At 50.3% G+C, this 21893-nt stretch overlaps 1 protein-coding gene across 2 annotated transcripts in view; it reads left to right on the plus strand.

Moving 5' to 3' along the window:
* PRDM16 (PR/SET domain 16) overlaps positions 1-21893 on the plus strand; it is a 283417-nt gene that overhangs the window by 149986 nt on the left and 111538 nt on the right. For both annotated transcript variants that reach the window (XM_054175853.1, XM_054175854.1), the window contains exon 3: positions 2664-2714. In XM_054175853.1, coding sequence (XP_054031828.1) covers positions 2664-2714 — 51 coding nt within the window. The remainder of the gene's footprint in view (positions 1-2663; positions 2715-21893) is intronic.

Raw genomic sequence — 21893 nt, forward strand, 5'->3', positions numbered from 1 at the left:
CTGAAAGGTGTTGCCAGGCAGCCTTCATCCCAGACTGGGAATGCAGAGGAGGAATTGTGCTGTCTCCTCCAGAGCCCAGGAAGGTTGCTGAAGGCTCAGAGCCTGAGCAGCACTTTGGCAGCAGGAGGTTTTAGAATCACAGAATGGCTCAGGTTGGAAAGGACCTCAGAGATCATCTACTCCAACCTCCTTGCCATGGGCAGGGACACCTCTCCACCAACTTGGCTGCTCAAGGTCTCATCCAGCCTGGCCTTGAATGGCTCCAGGGAAGAGGCATCCACAACCTCCCTGGGCAGCCTGTTCCAGTGTCTCCCCATCCTCACTGGCCAGAATTTCTTCCTCATCTCCAGTCTCAATCTGCCCTCCTCCAGCTTCAACCCATTCCCTCTCATCCTTTCACTACAAGCCCTTGTAAAGCCCTCGTTCAAGGGCCTTGAGCAACCTGCTCTAGTGGGAGGTGTCCCTTGGCAGGGGAGCTGGAACTTAGATGCTCTTGAAGGTCCCTTCCCACCCAAGCTGTTCTGAGAGGGCTTTTAACTCCTTTAGCATCACCATATGTAACTGCCAGCTCTGAAAGTTTCGTGGCCTAATTCTCCAAGGGCTTTTGAGGGTCACTGGTTCCTGGTGAAGGTAACAGGAGCTGAGAGTGAGCTTGGGAACAGGCAGCAGGTCCCCAGCAGCTCGGGGACACGTGCCTCTAGCTGTGCCTGAGAGACCTCTAGCTTGCAGTAGCCCAGGGTGAGGTTTCAGCCTGGCTCTGTGCACACAGCAGAGCAGGAGCTCAGCGATTTTATGGCTCTGCTATTTGCCTCCTGGTCCTGTTTGCTCTCAGCTGCTTTCTAAACCGCAGCTTCAGTGTCCATTAGAGCTGTTGTAAAACACAGAAGGGTTTGGGGCTCTTGCTAGTTAAAACAGCCTCCCCCCCACGCCTCCCTTGTTATTGCAGCTGAGCTGGGAGAGGTTTGCCAGCAGTCCTGAGATGTGTAAATTGGTTGATCTCACCTGGGCATGGTCAGAGGGGTCCAAGAGCTTGGTGCCAAAGCCTCAGCTTCTGAAACGCGACGGAGCCTCCTTGGCCCTTTCCCTTTCCACTTTCCCTTTTCTCTTTCTTTTCCCCTTTCCCTTCCTCTTTTCCCTTCCTCTTTTCCTTTCCCCTTTCTCTTTCCCCTTTCTCTTTCCCTCTTTTCCTTTCCCCTTTCTCTTTCCCCTTTCTCTTTCCCCTTTCTCTTTCCCCCTTTCTCTTTCCCCCTTTCCCTTTCCCCCCTCCCTTTCCCCCCTCCCTTTCCCCCCTCCCTTTCCCCCCTCCCTTTCCCCCCTCCCTTTCCCCCCTCCCTTTCCCCCCTCCCTTTCCCCCTCCTTTCCCCCTTCCCTTACCCTTTCCTTTTCCCTTTCCTCATCCCCCCTTCCTTTTCCCCTTTCATCCTCCCCTCTTCCTTCTTTCATTTCTTTTTTCTTTGGAGCTTTCTTTGCTCTTCTTTGGTACCTTTCCAGGCCCATCTTGCCTGGATGTCCTGAGAACCTTGACCCCACCCTTGCCCTTGAGTCTTGTGTTTAGCCTTAGACACCTGAGGTCCTAACTGAGGTCAGGGAAATGAGTGAACCACTTGGAGCCTGGCTGCTCCCTCAGGTCCTGGTGGGACATGTTTATCCTGGTGGGGGCTATCCAGTGGGATAGAAAGTTGAGGTACTTGACCTCCCTGAATGCCTGCTGACCTAGATCTAATCTGAGGTAGAGCCCAGCAGCGTTTTAATGGCTTGTACCACCACACCTCTGCTGGAGGAGGAATTAAAGAGCTTCCCATGAAGCATCCCACGGCCCAGACCCCATGGGCAGTCCCTGCCACTGGGCTGCAGCTGCTGCTGCGCTGTGAAGTCCTTGGCTGAGCACAGGAGGGGAGGGCAGAGGTGTTTGTGAGGGGAAAGATGCCTCCAGCATCACAAGGGGATGCCAGGAGTGCAGCTGCCATCAGACCTGCCCCTGGCACCATTCCTCATGAGCCATGGTGCTGGTGGAATCATAGAGCAGTTGGACTCACTCAGAGGGCTTTTCCAAACAACCCACAGCCACCATGGCCACCAAACCCTGTCCCCAGGTGCCATGGCCACGCATTTCTTGAACACCCCCAGGGATGGGGACTCCACCACCTCCCTGGGCAGCCTCTGCCGATCCCTGACCACTCTTGCAGCAAAGATATTGTTCCTCAGGTGTTGAAACAGGTTGCCCAGGGAGGTGGTGGAGTCACTATGGCTGGCTTTGGTCACCTGCTCTGGAAGGCACTTGCATTTGGAGAGGCCCCAGGGCTCCATCACCTTGGTGCCCATGCTGCCTGCCATGTGGCACAGCCACACATGTGCCCTCAGCCAGCTCGAAAGGAAGCTACAGAAAACCTTAAAGTGTGTGGGAGAATTCCACCAAGCTTCCAGAGCACCTAGACCCAGAGAAGCACTTGGGTTGGAAAAGCCTTCTGAGATCATGGGGTCCAACCATCAGCCTAGGACCACCGTGGCCTTTAAACCCACACCTGTGGCTCTCTTGCAGTTGAAGAGTTTTGACCTGTGAAAAATCATCATCATCATCTTCATCATCTGTACTCTTTCAGAACATTCTGAGCTGCAATTCAACTTAACATTCTTTTTTCTCTCTTTTCTTTTCTGCCCCCCAGCAAATTCTGACTGATCCTGAGGTGACCTCCCAAGAGGGCAGCATAAAAAAGGTAGGATGTGGCTCAAGCTCGTGCAAGTTGTGTTACTCCCTGGCTTTCAAATCCGCCTGGACACCTTCTCCTTCCCCTCTCCTGACTTTGGGACAAAGGTGTGGATGGCAGCGGAGCTGTCAGAGGGTTCCCAGCCTTTGCTGCTGGTGGTTTTCCAGTGCAGGGTTTTGTGGTTCTCTGGGCACGTTTCTCCTCCTTTTTGTGATCCCAGTGTTTCTGGAAAAGGAAAACAATAGCTTGAAGTGTTCCTGGAGCCAGCTACAACACACACAGCTCCCAGTCCAAACCCTCATTTACCTCTTTTCCAGTAACAGAAAGCATTGCTCCTTTGTTCAAGGTGCTACGTTTCTAGAGGCCGCTCCAGCCTGTGAGAAAGAGGCTGCTGGGAAGGCCAAGGGGAAAGGCAGAAACCTCTGAAAGGATAAAATTTGCCTCAGATGATGAATTGCTGCTGCTTTTCGTCACGTTGTGATGCTTAAAGTCTAATAGTGACCGGAGGAAAATGTGTTCCAAATACAGCCCAGCTGGAGAGATGTCTGCAGAGGGGCTGGGAGGCAGCCTCAGCACTGCAGGCTTCAGTAGCCAGGCTCCTACGCTGGGCTCAGCAGCACTGAAGTGACTTTTGCTTGCTTGCTTGTTTGCTTGCTTGTCTGTCTTTCTCTTGCTTTCTTTTTTGCTTTCTCTCTCTTTCTTTCTTTCTTTCTTTCTCTCTTTCTCTCTTTCTTTCTCTCTTTCTTTCTTTCTTTCTCTCTTTCTTTCTCTCTTTCTTTCTCTCTCTCTTTCTTTCTCCCTTTCTCTCTTTCTTTCTTTCTCTCTCTCTCTCTTTCTTTCTCTCTTTCTCTCTTTCTCTCTCTCTCTTTCTTTCTTTCTCTCTTTCTTACTCTTTCTTACTCTTTCTCTTTCCCTCTCTCTTTCTTTCTCTCTTTCCCTCTCTCTCTCTTTCCCTCTCTCTTCCCTCTCTCTTTCCCTCTCCTTCCTTCCATCTGTCCTTCATTCTTTTTCCCTCTTTTATTTTTCTTTTCCTCCTCTCCTTGTCTTGTCTTTTCTATTTCTTCCTCCCTTCTTCTCTCGCCCTCCCTCCCTCCCTCTCTCCCTCCCTTCCTCCCTCCCTCCCTCCCTCCTTCCCTCCCTCCCTCTCTCCCTTTCTTCCTTTCTCTCTTCCTTCTTTTCTGTCTTCTTTGCTCTCATCCTTCCTTTCTCTCTTCCTTCCATTTCTTCCTTTCTCTCTTCCTTCCTTTCTCCCTGGCTATCCTTTTGTTAGCAGCTTCCCTAAGGCAGTGTGTTCCCAGTCCCCTTTGATTGGAGGCTCTCTGGGTGCCTGGAGGAGGTGCTTCTGCGCTGCAGTAATGAGCAGGCTGTGACTCTTTTCATGTGCAGTTGTCTCACGATGGATCCTCACAGTCCTGTTGGTAAACTCTGAGTTGCTGGGAGTGGAGCACGGTGGATTTGCAGCAACTGCTGGTTTTCCTCATCCATTCAGGCCACCTTCTGTACCTTTCCTTAGCTCTGAAAGCTAAAAGGAAACACTTGTTTCACTCTGCCAAACAAAGTGAAATACAATCCTTGTCAGGCTCCAAAGTTAGTTTGGGGAAAGGTATTGAGCCCCCTGTCCAGTGTGGGCCCTTCTGTGCTTGCCATGGGGGGGCAAATCAGCTTTTCTTTTGAGAGCCAGGCTCCCAAACCCCAAACCTCCTCTGACCACCCAGTGACCTTGCAGAGGACCTGTCCCAGTCCTGCTGAACTTTTTACCTTGTTCATCTCCATAACTCATTTGGTGTTTGTCTGTGCCTCTGTGGGATCCTTTTGTCTGAGCAGAGCTGGTGACAAGGTGGCAGCTTCTTATTATCACCCTGCACTTAGCAGAGGGATGGAGCCAATTCTCCACAGCTCACCACTGCTCAGCTATTTCCTTGCAGCCTTTGGTTACCAATATCACAAATAAATTCCACAGACCCTCACTCAGCCTAAAGAGAGCAGGCATGGGATGAGGCAGGGCTAGGAGGAACAGTAGGCTGGCAGCTTTGCACCTGCATGGGCCGGTATTTAAACTCCCCTGCTGGCATTTCAAGGTGCAAAACCGACAGGGCTCTGAAAAAATTACTGTGCCCATGCAGCCTTTTCCTGTCCAGCAGGTATAAAACTGGACAATTATGATCTCTGACACGGGGGAAGGCCTGGCCTTCCACTGCTGTCTTCGAAATGCATTGTAGAGGAGCACTCGTGGGAGTTTATGAGGTGATAAATTTCTGGAAGGATGGGCAGTAGGGTTTTACAGCTAGGGGAGAAAAGGTCAAAGCAGTAAGGTAAAGAGTTCAAGTCTAAACTTTATGGCTTGTGAAAAGACTACTGCTGGACAGCTTTTCAGTCAGAGAAAAGGGGGAAATAAAGAATGAAAAATCATCCTCTCCCCTTTCTGCAGCATCTGAGCAACTGCTGGCAGGCAGCGCCCCAGCATTTCGCTCCTGTGCTGCAAAAGCCTCTTGGGGAGAAGGTTTCCTCTGCCAACCTCTCTAAATCATTCCCTTGTCATATCCCTGCAGACACAATAGTTGAGGTTTGACTTCAATTTATTCCTGTTCCTTCAGAGATAAGTCAGTGGTGAGAAGGTGACTGAAGACAAATGTACCAGTAGTGGGTGGGCTGGGTTAAACTGGGAGGGAAGGAAAGCAGAGCCAAGGTGGGAGACCATCCTCAGTGGCTTCTGTCACTGCTGGATCACAGGCTGAGCAGTGGGTGGCAACAAGGACTAGAAAGAGGAAAAAACATCTCAAGTAGGGAGGTAAAAAAAGAAAGAGTGAAAAAGGAGTAAAGATGGGGGGAAACAGAGTAAAAGAGTAAAAAAAACAGAAGAGTAAAAGAGGGAAGGAGGAAAAAAGAGGGAAAGAGGGAAAGAAGGGGGAAAGAGGGGGGAAAAGAGGGAAAGAGGGGGGAAAAACAGGGAAAGAGGGGAAAAAAGAAAGGGGGGGGAAGGAAAGAAGGGGGGGAAATAAAGAAAGAGGGGGCAAAGAGGAAAAGAGGAAAAAAAGAGTAAAAGCACACCAAATAAAAGTAAAAGAGGGTGAAAAAAAAGAGTAAAAGAGGGAAAAAATAGAGCAGGGAAGGGAAGTGTGGTGAGAGGCACAGGAAGATTCACAGATTGCATCGGGTTGGAAGGGAGCCTCAAAGGGCATCTTGTCCAACCCCCCTGCACTCAGCAAGGACATCTCCAACTAAATCAGGCTGCCCAGGGCCACATCCAGTCTGATCTTGGATGTCTCTAGGGATGGAGCCTCAATCACACCCCTGGGCAGCCTGTGCCAGTGTCTTACCAGGTGCCTAGGAAGCCTCTCTGCTTAGAAACCGAGCCCAGGATTATTTCTGCTCAAGCCTACCAGGAAAAAGGCAAAACAAAACTCTTAGGCAACTTGTCCTGAACTGCAAGGGCAAGTGGGAAGTGTGAGGATGCAGCAGGGCAGAGACTGTGATCTCGTGTAAGATACATTCTTGTGCCACAGAAGAGGCCTTTCTTTGCCTGGGAGCAAAATAAGAAGCGTTTCCCCCCTCTCTGCCCAGTACTTTTCGGTAGTGTCCCTGTTGTTTCTGCTGGGATCACAAGCAGCAGGAGGCTGATTTGTTTGCTAGTGGCTGTCTCACAGGAAGGAAGCTTTCTGGCACTGCTATTGCAGGATCTGTATCCAGGATCCTTTTTCCTTACCTGGAAAGCTGCTGTGCTGTGGGCTCATGACCCCTAAAGGAGTTTTTGCCTCGTCTTGGTTTCTCTTGCACAAAGCTCCTCAGCCTTTGTGTGCAGTTAGAACAGAACTTAGCTGTGAGAGCTGTGCTGAAGCAGGAGATTGCCTGCATGCAGTCAGGGATGTGCTCAGGGGTGGTACCTGTGGGCACCTTGTCCTATATTCCCAAATGTCCTTTTTTTCCCCCCATGCCAGGCTGTTTGTTTTGCTTAGAGAGCAGCTCCCATGCTCTCCTGCTCTGGACTTCCTCAGCTTCTTTACTACACTGGGGGGGGGGGCTGGGGGAAGAAAGGGTGGGGGGGTGGGGGCTTGTTATCATTATCTTCATTGTGAGTCTGATTTACCTTTGAGAGGCAGATGAAGGATTTCCACTTCCTCCGGCAGGAAGCGGGGGCCAGTGGCCATTACAAGCCATCTCTCTCTGCTTCCCAAGGAGCAGTGCTGGGCGCATTTCTCTCTCCTCTAAAAGTCACTTTGGCTTGAGGATCACATTGAAGGAGGCTCTGTGTGCAGAGCTCCCAGCCAGGCTCCTCTGGCTGGGCTGTTTCTCTGGCTGTGGTGACAAGAGACCTCAGGGACTTCTCTCTTCAGTAGGCTCTCTATTTAGTTTCTGTTTACTTAGAGGGAATAGCCTGAGGGGCTACTGGAGAGAAAACATCTGTGGGAGATAATCTATAGAGTTATCTATCTATCACTCTTGTCGACCCTGTCTCCCTCGAGAGCAAGCTGAGAGACTTGTAATAAAAAGGCATCGCTGAAGAGGCTTTAGGGACAAATAAAGAGACATGTTAAGGGCCAGCTGAAAAAGGATAGGAGACATTATTAAAGCTCAATAGCTGTCTTATCAAAATCCAATAGGATAGGCATTGGGCAAAGGGCTTTAAATTTATTCTTTGACTTTCTGGAGAGCTTGGATTTATCCCTTAACAGGAATGTTCCACGCAGGGAGCAGGAGATGCTATCAGCTTCCAAAGAGCTGGATGCAGGCTGGCATTGTGCAGAACACAGCAACAGAACCTGAAGGCAGACCCCATTTCCACACAGCCACCCCACCCCCCTCCTTATTTTGGCTTCCCCCAAATGCTGGAAGCTGCTAGCACGGTGCTGATGACACCAGAGGCTACAAGCAATTTCTGCAGTAATTTATTCTCTGCTCCCAAATCACAAAGATCTTTTCCCAAGTGGAGCTGCTGGGGGAGAGTCCAGATCTGGGCCTCTCAGAAAGCATCAAGCAGCTACACCACAAACCTGGGTGGATGGAGAGCTCTTAGTCCTAAAGCAGAAGTCAGAGCAGCCCAGATGCAAAGCCAGATAGGGCCATAAATCTCTCTGGGTTTATTATTATATCCCAAATGCTACAGGTCACAGGAACCATCTGATACTTCAGAACCACATTGTTCACCCAGGATGATTGATTGATAATTATGATAATTTGCAAAATGATTATTTGGGTATTATAAGCAGGGTCTGTCCCCACGGCTGCCTGTGAAGACATTTTCTATATCATGGGCCGTCAGAAATGGCCTCTGGCAACCAGGGATATGGAAAGGTCTGGCCGGGCTCTCCCCGCGGGACCCGTAGGGCTGATGAATGATGACCCAGAGGAGTAAGAAATCAGACTTCAATAAGCAGTCAGGAAGGTAGTTAGAGAAGAGCAAGGGAACTGTTAACTGTCTTTTGTGCAGCAATTACTGGCCAGGCCATACAGCCCCAGGCTCAGCACAGCCCTGGCAGAATATTCCACATGCAGGAGGGAGAGTGGCTCAGGTTTGAACTTCAGCTGGGCAAACTTCTTGGGGTGGCAGCACCTCGGCACAAAATGCATTTGCATTTTCACACTGCATGCATGCTGGCAGTCTGTTTCCTTAGCTGTCTGCCTGGGGTTTGTCCAGTTCTGATCTGTGCATCTCTTTCTTATCTATTTCTTATTTATCTATCTATCTCTTGTCTATTTCTTATCTATCCACCTACTTATTGTCTATTTCTTATCTATCCATCTATTTCTTATCTATTTCCTATCTATTTCTTGTCTGTTTCTTATCTATCTACTGATTTCCTGTCTATTTCTTATGTATTTCTTCTCTATTCCCTGTCTATTTCTTATCTACCTACTTATTGTCTAATTCTTATCTATCCACCTATTTATTATTTCTTACCTATCCATCTATTTCTTACCTATTTCCTATTTTTTGTCTGTTTCTTACCTATCCATTTCTTGTCTATTTCTTATTTCTCTACTGATTTCCTATTTCTTATGTATTTCTTCTCTATTTCCTATCTATTTCTTGTCTATTTCTTATCTATCCATTTCTTGTCTATTTATCTATCTGCCTATTTCTTATCTATCTCTTGCCTATTTCTTATCTATCTATTTCTTATTTATCTCTCTAATTCCTGTTTGTTTCTTATCTATCTCTTTCTGGTCTATTTCTTGTCTGTTTCTTATCTATCTCCTTCTGGTCTACTCCTTATCTCTCTATCTCTTATCTCTATCTAATAAAAGCTGTTCCAAAAGGCTTAGCAAAGATTTAAGCCCCCAATAACCTCTGATATTTCTTCATCTTTCTGCCCACTGCAGAACCACCCCCCTCCAGTTTTGGTGCTTTTCAGTCACCTCTCATCCTTGCTGGGAGATGAAAGCTGGGCAGGGAGTGCAAGTTCTCAGCAAGTCTGAAAAGTGATTTCAAAGCACTGAAACTGGGGGAGGTGTCCCTCAGGGTGCACGAAGATCTTAGACTCATAGAATGGGTTGGGCTGGGTTTGAAGGGGGACCTTAAAGATGAAGAAATATCCCTGAAGCCAGAGAGGATTCTTCTTTAAATGGCAGCTGCTTCAGTGGGCTGAAAGTTAGCTTCAAGAAAAGGCCAAGCATGGACTTGGCAAAGCAGTGTGGAGAGCTGGAAGTCTGCACTGCACAGGCACCGAAGCTGAGGGTCAGCGATGCCTCCCAGCCCCAGGGAGGTGGAGCAGCAGCAGCGCCGTGGAGCCCGGTTTGCACATCAGCCTTGCCTTCCAGCGGCTGCCTGGGGAAAGAGCCTTAATTTGCTTGTGGGGTGGGTCGTATCTTTGGGAGCTAAAGGTATGTTTAGCTGCCACAAACAGGGGCAGCTTGGAGTTGATTTTTGTAATCTTTGGGTGAATAGCCTTGCGTCACTCCGGTAAGCCCTGGACAAAAGGGTGGACAGTCCTCTGAGAGGCTTTTTTATAACATTTCTCTCTTTCCATTGTTGGAGAGCTGCTCATAAAAGGACCAGGAGTCCATTAATTCACTGAATGAACATATAGTAAAGTCAGTTCCCTCTTGAGAACAATAATGTTGCGGTCAGCTTAGGTTTCCATGGAAACTAAGTACTCCTAAGAAGTTTGCATCCTTGATTTTGCTGAGATGAAGCCTGTGAAGTAAAAACTAACACACACACACACACAGAGAACCCCCCCAAAAAGGTGTAAGGCAATGCTGGTGGAGAAAGTGATGGTTAAACCATTTTGCAGGAATAACTCTTGTGTGCTTAATTTTCTGGGGGGCAGAGGTCTGGGCTGGGTGGCAGAGTGTGTGTGTGACAAATGGCTCCAGAAAGAGGGCTCCAGAAAGAGGGGAGGTTGGACCTGTAAATCAGAAGAGTAGCAGTGGTGGAGATGGCTCTTGCCATAGAGGATCTACACTGGTAGGGCTTGGAAGGGACCTCTGGAGATCATTGAGTTCAACCCCCCTGCCAGGACAGGATCACCCAGGGCAGGTCACACAGGAGTGCATCCATTGGGCTCTCTCCAGTCTATCCCTGTCCCTCTTGAACTGGGCAGCCCAGAACCGGACACAATAGTCCAGATGTGGTCTCCCTAGTGCAGAGCAGAGGGGAAGGAGAACCTCCCTTGACCTGCTCCAGTCCATTCCAGTCAGCTGCAGCCAAGTGCATCCCAAAAGGATGCAGGCAGCAGCTCCATTTGTAGTGGTTCCAGCAGTAGCAGCTGGGGTGGTTGATGGCAGCTCTCTGTGTTCTCTGTGGCCAAGGCAATGCAGAGCGTGGCTCTGGTGTGAGCACTCTGAGACCCAAGCTGGAACCAGAGCTGTTTGTAAGCTCAGATGGCTCTTTCCCTCCCACTCCAGGAGAGTTCACACTGAAATCTCTGCAGGCAGAGCAAACCAGAGCAAACCATTTGCTCTTTTAGCCCCAATTTACAACCTGCTGCCTCATTTTCTGAGAGGGAAGTGTCCAAAGTGTGTCACTGAGCTATTTATAGACTGCTCCAGAGGACAGGCATCTGCTGAGCAGTATCTCTGCAGATAAAGGTGTCCCTTTAACTCCAGGCAGAGACAGTTATGAGAGGTCACCTTGTCATTGTGTAAGGCATCTCAGACAGAAGCACACAGCTCTTTGGTGGCCTCCAGTTATTAACAAACCCATGCCACAAGTGGCTGGGAGTGAGAAGGCAAGAGGCTGCTCCCCTGACAAACCCAACCCCCTCAGGGCAGCTTGGGTTGGTGATGTGCTGCGTCTCTGCCTGGAAACAGAGAGTGGAGAGCTTGGAAGAGACCTCCAGAGAGTCAGAGATTCGTGGAACAGTTTGGGTTGGAAGGGACCTTCAAGATCATCCAGCCATGGGCAGGGACATCTCCCACCAGAGGTGTTCAGGGCCAGGCTGGATGAGGCCCTGAGCAACCTGGGCTGGTGGGAGGTGTCCCTGCCCATGGCAGGGGGTTGGAACTGGATGATCTTCAAGGCCCCTTCCAGCCCAACCCATTCTAGGATTCTGTGTGAGGGGAGACAAGAGGCTTATTGAGACATTTTGGCTGAGCAATCTTCAGCTGAGCTAAAGCTGTCTGCAAACTGAGATTTAGCAACCTTTTGCTAGCAGAGAGCTTCCTAAATGGTGTGAGAGCCACACTGAGTCCTGGGGAGCAAGCTCCTGGCTCTGCGAGGACAAAGCAAGCAGGGCCAGCTGCACACTCCCCCTCCTGCCCTGCTCCCCTCTGTGTGTGCTGCAGTGATTCCTTGGTGCAAACCCCACGTGTGAAATTCAGAGCACTCCAGACAGGGCTTTCTGCAGCGCTTCCCCCTGGGGTTTAATTGTTTGCATACCTCTGAGCACCTCCTCTCTCTCTCTTCCCTCCCCATCCCCCCCTTCTCTTTCTCCCCCCAATCCCCCTTTGCTAACTCTCAGAGCTGCACACTCAAAGGCTGGCATTTACATCCCAGTGAAATAATATTCTGGATGATTAGGAGGCATTACAGCCTCTGCTCAGTTTAAAAATGCCAGAATGCCCCAGAGATCCTCATGAATCTGCTGCCAGCCGGCCCCTGTCAGAGCTGAAGGCAGCACTGTCTGGAGCCCAAAATCAACTTCAGGAAGGTCATGTGAAAGAAAATCCTCAGTCATCAGGAAGCCCTTGGCCCCGTGGCCTCTCTGACATTTTCTGACAAACCTTAAATCACCAGAGTAGACAAAACATCACAAATTTGGGAATGGTAGCCTCTGGGGTTTCAAAGCTGTGTGTTAGAGTGGAAGGTAACCCCCACCTCAGCCTGCTCTGCCCTTCCTCTGGGGATGCCAAGGGCAGGCGTGCTGGGAGGAGGTCTGGAATGAACTCTGCATTGGGAACCGGCCCCGGGCTGGGCTGGGCTGGGAGCAGGAGGCTGTAAGCGATACTGAGGTGGAGGAGGGAGCTGCCAGCACGCTGCCACCAGCTTGTTCTCACCGTCCTGGGAAGGTACATGAGGGATGTGCTCAGCCTCTCCTCACAGCAGAGCTGCTCCAGCCCTTGGAGCATCCTTGTGGCCCTCCTCTGGACTCGCTCTGACAGCTCTGTGTGCTTCTGATGCTGGGGACACCAGAACTGGAGACAGTATTCAAGGTGGGGTCTCAGCAGAGCAGAGCAAAGGGGCAGAGTGCCCTCTCTTGATCCACACTCCTCTGGTGGAGCTCTGGGAGGGAAACAGAGGAGCAGAGACTGGGCTGACCTTGTTGTGATCCATTTCCTCTTCCAGAGCAGAGCAGGTGAAGTGCAGTGAAGGAAGCTGCTGTCATAGTGAGGCACCTCTTAATCTTCCTGATGATTTTAGGGGCCTGGCCTCAGAGATGAGGGAGTTTCAGTTGCTGCTGAGCACTTTTCCAGCTCATTAATCATACCTGTAGAGACAGGACCTATCTGCACTCAGAGCATCTTAGGCCCTGCCTGCTGCACCGATGCCTTCTGTTGCAGGAGAATAAATCACCAGTCCTAAAGGAATTGTTTCTCTTTGTTTCCCCTGGAATTTCAGTCTTCATGTTCAGCAGAAGAGGAGATCTTCCTCCTGTGGAGACTCTGAGAGGTCACAGAGGTGCTGCTGCATCAGTGGTAGAATTCTCCTTTCCTTAGGAAATTAATGCAAACCTTGTTCAGGATGACTTTTCCTTTCTCATATTTCCCCCTGCAATGACACAGAGATCAGACAAGTGCAGGCTCCCCTTGTTCACTCACTTCCCTTCATATCTCCTTAACTTTCTTTTTCCCCCTCCTCCTGCTGCAGTTATGCCCAGAAATAGCTTGGGGCTACCTGCTGAGTTCTGTTGGCAAATTGAAGCAGCCTCTCACTCAGCTACTGCTGCCTCCAAATGGAGATTAATCATTTCCCCTGTCCTGGGGATCTTCAGAAGGGTGAATCCTGAAAGCCTTGGGCAAGGAGGTCAGCTGTGCTGAGGCCCTGCTTGCTGTGTGGATCTGTTCAGTAAAAACCACAACACTGTCAGGCTGCTGAGACACTCAGCTTCAGGCTGGCTGCAGTTGGAGTGGCCAGGATTCTGCCACCATGAATTCTCTTTCAGCTCAGATGCTTAATGTGGGTGAATTTTCCCCTTTTCACCTTAATTCCTGTTAGGAAGAGAGGTCTGGAGCAATCCTTTTGGGTTATTGTGTCTAGGCAGGGAGGATCAGTAGTCATCCATCAGTAGATTGTGGGGGCCCCCTTTAAGTCAAACAATTTCTTTCAGGCTTTTTGTCTTCTGATGACTAGAGCATCAGAAGTTCCAACCCAAATGTATTCCTGGCAGTTTATATTTGCTGCCTTTTTTTGGTGGTGTTGTTGCCAATGAAAACTTCTCCTTTGAATGGGGTCCCACCTTCCATTCCAGTTCTGATGTTCACCATATGCTCAGCAGTGCTCCGATGGCTCTGCTGCAGGCAGCAGCGCACCTCCTGCCCAGCAAACCTCCCTTTGTCTGCACTGCCCTTGGGAAAGCCTGGCTGACCCTGCTGGAGGAGCTGGAGAGGCCTTAAGAGTCATAGAATGGCTTGGGGTTGGAAGGGGCCTCAAAGATCATCCAGCTCCAAACCCCTGCCATGGGCAGGGACACCTCCCACCCGCCCAGGTTGCTCATCCAGCCTGGCCTTGAACACCCCCAGGGAGGAGGCAGCCACAGCCTCCCTGGGCAGCCTGTGCCAGTGCCTCCCCACCCTCATTGGCAAGAATTTCTTCCTCATCTCCAGGCTCAATCTGCTCTCCTCAAGCTTCAATCCATCCCCTCTCATCCAGCTGCTCCTACTGAGGTGGCCAAGGCAGTGCTGCCTGGGCACATAGCTGATGCCTGCAGCAGTGGTACCCAGCAAAACCCTCTCCTCCTCCTGCAGCTGGGCTGCTTTCAGCACAGCATTCCACAGCTTCATGCCCAGGTTGCTGTATGATCAGTTCTGCTCTTTTAAAAGTGATTTAAGTCCAGGTAGAAGAAATCCTACTATCAAGGAGCAGACATTTTAACCCTTAGCATCCAGGTAGCATTTCCTCAGGGCAGCCAAGGCAGAGGAATCAGTTTCTTACTCAATGCTGCTGCATGGCTCTGATACTCCTGAACCTAGACCAAAGCTGAGCCATTTGCTCTGTGGATGTTTGCTCTTCTTGTGACTTCAAAGTGTGACACAGATGGAGGCTGGCAAAATGGCCATGACCACGAGAGCAGATTAGCCTGGGGTGGTTTTTAGATGGCTCTTGCTTGCTCTCTTTTTCTCTTTTCCTTTTCTTTTTTTCCTTTTCCTTTTCCTTTTCCTCTTTTTCTCCTTTTTCTTTTCCTTCTTTTTCTTTTCCTTTCCCTTCTTTTCCTTCCCCTTCTTTTTTTCCCCTTCTTTCTCTTCCCCTTCTTTCTCTTCCCCTTCTTCTCTCCCTGCATGATAGGAAGGTTGGCAAAGGACTCTCTGCTGAACACCAGAGTTTGCAGTCTTGTTTGGTTTGGAGACTCACTCACAAGTTTGGATGCATCTCTGAAATGCATCAGAACCCCTTTGGGCTGAAAACCTCTGATGAAAACTTTGCAAACAGCTCCTTTTGAGGTGTTTTGGTTTTGTTTTTTACATTAATTTCTTCTAATTCCTCACAGTAACTGGGCTGGAAATAGCCCAGAAATAGGTTCCCTTTGCTGTATTGTCTCTGTTCTGTTTGTACCAGCAGCCAAAGCCTCCAAGTGTGAGAAGTTTGTGCAGCTCAATAATGAGCAAAGAAGCTAATGGACTTCTTTGGTTTCTCTGACACTGCAAGTCCAGAAATGCCTCAGGAGCTGGGCCAGGCTTTCCCTGGGTGTTTTGCTTCTTGCAGAGGTTTAGTAGAATTAAAGAGCAAGGCCTTTTGCTTTCAGTATCTCTTAGCTGGCTTGTTCCATAGCAAAGCAGAGCCACAAACGTTGATAGGGTTGGCACAAGGAGCAGGTTTCAGAAGAGGACTAGATAGGGAGTGGTAAATATCCTGGATAACAACTCCCTGTGCCAGTGATTTGTTGTACAAAGGGAATCCTAACCCCCCAAAGCCCTGACCTGCAATACTGCCAGGTCTGGGCTCTGCCTCAAAGTGCCTTCAGATGGCCACAGCCCTGTGCAGCTCTCCTGGGCTGAGTGCAAATTGGGTTTTCCTGTGCCAGAGGAAAACCTTCCTGGTTTTAGGGAAGGGGTTGTGTGCCCAGGCTCAGGGAGAGCCAGGGGGAAGGCTGAGCAGGGGAGGCTGAGGGGAGGGTGAGCTTGGAGAGGAGCAACAATTCCTTTGCTGCAAGAGTGGTCAGGCATTGGAACAGGCTGCCCAGGGAGGTGATGGAGTCCCCATCCCTGGAGGTGTTCCAGAGAGGTGTGGACATGGCACTTGGGGCCATGGTTTGATGGCCATGGGGGTGCTGGGTGGCTGGTTGGAGTGGATGATCCCAGAGAGCTTTTCCAACCCAAACAACCCCACGATTCTCTGAGTAGATGTTTTGCAGCTCTGTGGTTCAGCTGATATCCACAGTCAGTCAGAAACTCTGCTGGACTCTCTTTGGGTGGGAAACAAATTCTGTTGCTCTCCTTCCCCAGGCCATCCTGTGGCTCTGCTTCCTCTTGTGCTTGCTGTCCTCTCTTTTTCTGTGAGGTTCAGATGTGTCCCACACTGCCTTACAGCAGATGGCTCTTTGGGAGCTGTCTTGCCCACCTGTGAACAGCCATCCTCCTCTCTTTGTATTGACACAGCCAGCATCTCCTTTTGTGAGCAGCCCTTCTTCCCCCCGTTGGCTTTCCCTCAGCCAAACCAGCTCACCTGCATGTGCCCTGCTCCCCCTTTCCATGCTGACACAGCACAGCAAATATTTGGCTGATTTTCCTTTAAATATCTACCTGAATGAATCACCATTTCCTTTATATGGCAAAAAAAAAGGGGGGGGGGGGAGGGGGAGAGAACCAACCCAGCCCCCTGCTGAACAGCTTCATTCAGGGGGTCACAACTGCAAAGCAGTGTGGTGGCAGAGGGAAACCTCCTGCAAAAGGAGCAGAAACACTTTAAATAAACAACTGCTGGTCGTGCTCCTGTTGGAAAACGTTGCAAGGCAAGCAGATGTGATTGTGCAGAGCAAACAGCTGCAGCCCACATTCCTGCTCTGCATTAACCTAAAGGTTCCATCAGAACCAGGTGAGAAGGTGGCAGCCTCGTGGCAAGAAAGATTTGGGTTAGATGTTTAAGGGAAAAAACCAAATACAGGAGGGGTTTGATGTTGCTTTAGTGTTTGGAGCAGGCTCACAGGGCAGGACACCACACCTCGAGTCCTGGGTCCAGTTCTGGGCCCCTCAGTTCAAGAAGGACATTGAGAGACTTGGAGGTGTCCAGAGAAGGGCAACAAGGCTGGGGAGGGGTCTGGAGCACAGCCCTGGGAGGAGAGGCTGAGGGAGCTGGGGTTGCTTAGCCTGCAGAAGAGGAGGCTCAGAGGTGACCTCATTGCTCTCTATGACTACCTGAAGGGAGGTTGTAGCCAGGTGGGGGTTGGTCTCTTCTCCCAGGCAAGCAGCACCAGAACAAGAGGACACAGTCTCAAGCTGTGCCAGGGGAGGTTTAGGCTGGAGGTGAGGACACAGTTCTTCCCTGAGAGAGTCGTTTGCCATTGGGATGTGCTGCCCAGGGAGGTGGTGGAGTCCCCATCCCTGGAGGTGTTCAAGAGGAGATTGGATGTGGCACTTGGAGCCATGGTTTAGTCTTGAGGTCTGTGGTGACAGCTTGGACTGGATGATCTTTGAGGTCTCTTCCAACCTTGGTGATTCTGTGTGAGGAGGTAAAATATCTGCACTGACAGCTCTGGAGAGGCTTAGAGGCATAGCTGCCAGGCTGCTCTAGATTGACACCAGCCTGGCTGTGGAAGCTCCCTGGGATCCTCCCCAGCCTTGCAAGGCTTATGGCATTCGAAGTTTCTGTTGTTGATCAGTGTGGAAGCAGCAGGTAGGGTGATGAGGAGCTGGAGCAGCCCCTGCATTGCCTCTGAGGGCTGCAGGTGCAGGCTGAGCACACAGGGTGTGTGGGGTGGCAGCAGTCAGTGATTTTCTTCTTCCTTTACACTTATTTTGTTCTCTCTTCAGCAGTACTGCTAAGTTTTGTGCTCTCTACTTTCAAGTCTCCTTATCAGCCAAATATTCCCTCCTCCCCCCCCCCCCCCCCCATTTTCAAGTGGATTTGGTGCTCAGGAGAGCTGGCAGGTGAAGAGAACGTTGATCTGAAGGGCTGAAAGTTACCTCCTAAGCTCCTTACAGAGTTGAATTTCCTCTTGTGGAAACTTGCTGATCCAGATTAAAAAGCTCAGGCTGAGTGGTGAATTAAGAGAGCAAGCCCAGGATGGCAGCCCAGGAGATGCAGCCAGGGGCAGCAGGTGAACGCTGGCAGCGCTTTGCTGCTCCTCTGAGGGGGATTGGAGGTGTCAGAACGTTTCTGTGTTTCAACGTGGAAGTTGTTTGTCCTTGGGGCTGACATTGCTCAGTTTCTATGTATCGTGGCCATGGGTGGAAACATCCTTTAACTGCCAGACAGCACTCAGTGATAAGCCAGCCAATTAATAATGTTGATTTGAAAAGCCCAAGAATAGGTGAGAAAGCAAAGTCCTTTGCTAAGTCATATTTGCACAGTGCTAAGAGTCCCCTTTTACCTGCTCTAGTAAACATGGTATTAGGAGCTCTGTGCTATTGAAAAGTTGAGAGACCATAATGATATGTGGAACTGATAATTGCCACTCCTCACCATTCAGCACCCACTTATCATGCCTTTTGTACATAACATACCTTTGAAAGAGACAGCCATGGCTCAGGGATTTCTCTTCCCTAAATACTAGGGGGGTGGGGGGAAGCTTGCTTTTTTTCCCCCTTCCTTGCTCCATCGACCTGGTTTATCAGTGCAGGAGAGGAATCAGCATTTCCTTCAAAGCTGGTGGCCCTCAAAGTGTCGGCTTTGGGTCTGGGTAGGCAAACAACCCCCTCTGTTTGCTCAGCTGATGCCATAGTCTTCCCTTGTTGCATTGTTCTATGCAAGATGGATTTGGTCTCTGATGGGCACAAAAAGAGACCTTCCTTGTGGTCTTTGGGGGGCTGTGTCCAGCTCTGGGGCCCCCAACACAGGAGAGACATGGAGCTGCTGGAGAGGGTCCGGAGGAGGCCACAAAGATGATCAGAGGGCTGCAGAACCTTTGCTAGGGGACCTGCTGAGAGAGTTGGGGCTGTTCAGGCTGGAGAAGGCTCCAGGGAGACCTCAGAGCTGCATTTCAATATCTGAAGGGGACCTACAGGAAGGCTGGGGAGGGCCTGTTGAGAAGGGTCTGTGAGGGTAGGATCAGGGGCAATGGTTTGAAAGTGGAGCAGGGGAGATCGAGGTTGGACACCAGGAGGAAGTTCTGCAACAGGCTGCCCAGGGATGTGCTCGAGGCTCCCTCCCTGGAGAAGTTCAGGATCAGATTGCTGTGGCTCTGTGCAGCCTGCTCTAGCTGGAGGTGTCCTGCTGAGTGCAGGGGGGTTGGACAGGATGCCCTTTGAGGGTCCCTTCCAACCCGCTGCAGCCTGTGACTGCTCAGTCTGAAGCGGCAGAGCCGCGGAAGGGGTAAGGCAGTGACACACAGAGGGAGGCTGGAGCAGAGCAGAAGCTGTCAGCTGGCAACGGGACGCACTCCATCATCTGTATCTTTGTATGTTCCTGTGCTCTTAAAGAGGCACAGAAATGGAATTAATTAGAAGTAGATGAAGCTGTTTGATTAAAGGGCTTATTGCTGCCCGGACGGAGGTGTGGGTATAGAAATGCAATTAGTTGGAGAGTGCCATTAGCAGTGTCAGGGAGCAGAAGTAATAGAGCTTAACCCTCCCGAGCTGCACTGCAAAGCTGTGTGCAGCTCTGCTCCCTCCAGCACCCTCTGCACTGAGCCTTTCCCACCTCTTAACTCTTTCTGTGGAGGAATTTGCAGCAGGAGCCATCCTGTTGTGGGAAAGTACAGGCAGTGCCAGCGCTTTCCTTCCTGCCATAGACTGGGCTGACAAGGAGGAGTACGTCAGAGGCTCGCTTCTGAATGTGCTCAATGCACAAAGTGCTCAGCTCTCAAAAACCCTTGGGAAGTTCAGCTCTGAGGAGCACAGAGGGAAAGGAGCCACTTCTTGTGTCACTGACCTGCAGCTGGGTGGTGTGAGAGCCTCTGACTGTGACACACAGGGGGTTGAAAAGAGATGTCCCAAAGTGACAGTGCTGGGGTGCTGCCTGCTGCTCATGCCTTCAGCAGTTCTCCTTTGTCAGCTGCTGCCTAAGGTCACGGAGATGATGTGAGGACTTTATCTGTGCTTCTGGGCAGAGGGTGGACTTTGAGTGCTTCTGTGAGCAGCTTTAATGAGTGTCTTGTAGTCTCTGTTCTGTCGGTGTTGTCTTCTTAGACCTGCAGAGTGTGAGGGGAACAGCTTGCTCTCGTTAGAGGTGTCCCTGCTGACTGCAGAGGGGTTGTTCAAGGTGACCTCTGAGGTTGCTCAGAGCCTTGTCCAGCTGACCTTGAATATCTCCAGGGATGGGGCCTCAACTACCTCCCTGGGCAACCTGTTCCAGTGTTTCACCACCCTCATAGTAAGGAACTTTTCCCTCCCTGGAGGTGTTCAAGGCCGGGCTGGATGAGGCTTCGAGCAGCCTGCTCTGGCGGTAGGGTGTCCCTGCCTATGGATGATCTTTAAGGTCCCTTCCACCCCAACCCATCCCATGACTCCATGGCTCCCAAGTGTATGCTCTGTGTCTGCTTGTTCCCTTGAGAAAGTGCCTCAGTTCAGATGGGAAGAAACACACTTCATCCTGCAGCTGATAGCGAGAAGTTAATAAAATTGGGATTTTGTGCAATGCAGGACCTCTGACATCTTAATCTTTATTAAAGAGACTTAAACTACCAGGAGCTGCTGGTGCTGACTGGCACAGCCAGCCTCGAGGAACACCAGGAGAGACTGGTCAAATGAACTGTTAAACAACTCTTCCTAATCCATCAGGAAGAAACAATAAGTGCTGGAAACATCTATTTACCATGCATCAATCACGCTTACCTAAGCAATTTCTGAGTAATTATCCTTCTGCTCTGCAGTTTCTGAGGTGCCTGCTCTGAAAGAGACATTGGCTTTAGCAAAACATCAACAACAGGAAAAAACCCCAACCCACCCCAGCCTCCTTGGCACATCAAATGGTGGCTCAGGGTCTGGTGAAGCAGGAGTTTTGCTCCTAATTGTTGTGTTAAAATCCTACCTGGAATTCCAGCAGCTGCTGTTGCCTTTGAACTGCTTGGCAGAGGGAAGGGCTGAAGCCTTTGGAAGTGGCTGAGGTTTGGGTCTGTTGGGTTTTGCAAGGTTGGGAGAACAAAAAGGACTTCTGGATCAGCTTGCCAGGATGTGTGCCCCGGGGCAGGGCAGCAGCTGGGGTTTGGGGAACAAGGATTGGTCTCTGCTGCAGGGCCTGGCTGGCTTGGCCTCTTCTGTCTTTTCTTACTTTTGTCTTTTTTGTCTTTCTGCCTTTCCTCTCCTTTGTATCTTTTTGCCTTCTCTGTCTTTCTGTCTTTTTTTACCTTTCTCTCTTTTCTCTTTCTTTTCTGCCTGTCTTTCCTGTTTGTCTTTACCTACTGTCTTCTATCTTCCTTTTCTGTCTTCTATCTCCCTTTTCTGTCTTCTATCTCCCTCTCCCCTCTCCCCTCTCCCCTCTCCCCTCTCCCCTCTCCCCTCTCCCCGCTTGCCTTTACCCAGACACCCCCATAGCTACAGGAAGAGATGCTCTCAAGCGAGAGCCTCTCGATGGTCACCAGAACAAGTTGCCTACATCCAGCTCTTCTTGCTCCTTCCCCTGAAGGTTTCAAAGTTCTGCTCATGTTTTTTCCAGGCCAATCTTAACCTCGTGGACTAAGAGATAAATTAATGAAGAGCAATTTGTGTCTTCGTTTTGCAGGGCTACACAAACACAGTCTCTTGTGTCCTGTTGACCTTTGATGTTTGAACATTGGGGAGGCACAAAGACACCTCGATGTGTGTCTCTGTGTTGTGTTTTCCAGACCCATCATTGTGTGGGGCTTTCAGATGTCGTTGCCTAATCCACTCAGAGAAAGGGGGAGGGAGAGAGTCTTTGTCAGTATCCAAGCAATTAGGATAATTAAAAAAGAAAGCTTATTGGGTAAACATGCTCTTAGATTGTGACCTCTTAATTAATGGACTACAGGGAGAAATTACAGCAGTGGCAAGATAATTAACACATGCATTTAAAAAGAACTGCTAGGCAAGGGTATTAGAGGATAGTAAGACCCCGGGTTGAATCGGGGCAGGACCGTGGAGGTGAACACACACAGCTGAACCAGGCAAGATTTGCATGGTGGAGTGCCCCAGCACGCAGGGGCAGCAGATGAGGTTAACTTTGCCATCACATCTGGGAGGCTCTTCCCGTGGGACGCTCCCTGCAGCGAAGCGTTTGTCCGGCCCCGAGGACCCAGGGTGCCACAGAGCTCCTTGGTGCTGCCCCTGAGGCGTGGGAGGAGGAGGAGGGACCCCCCCTGGGCAGCCACACTGGGGGAATTTGGCAGGGTTTGGGTTCACCCCAATGTCTTACAGCTGGTCACTGAGAGGAAGGAGGTGGTGAAGTACTTGGGGAAGATGGGGAGGGTAGAAGTTTGTTACTCATGAACTTGGTCAGAGCCTTGTGAAGCAGTCTGCTGGGAGAGGGGTCTTGGGAGATCT

The sequence above is a fragment of the Dryobates pubescens genome, chromosome 33, assembly GCF_014839835.1.
Source record: "Dryobates pubescens isolate bDryPub1 chromosome 33, bDryPub1.pri, whole genome shotgun sequence".
NCBI lineage: Eukaryota > Metazoa > Chordata > Aves > Piciformes > Picidae > Dryobates > Dryobates pubescens.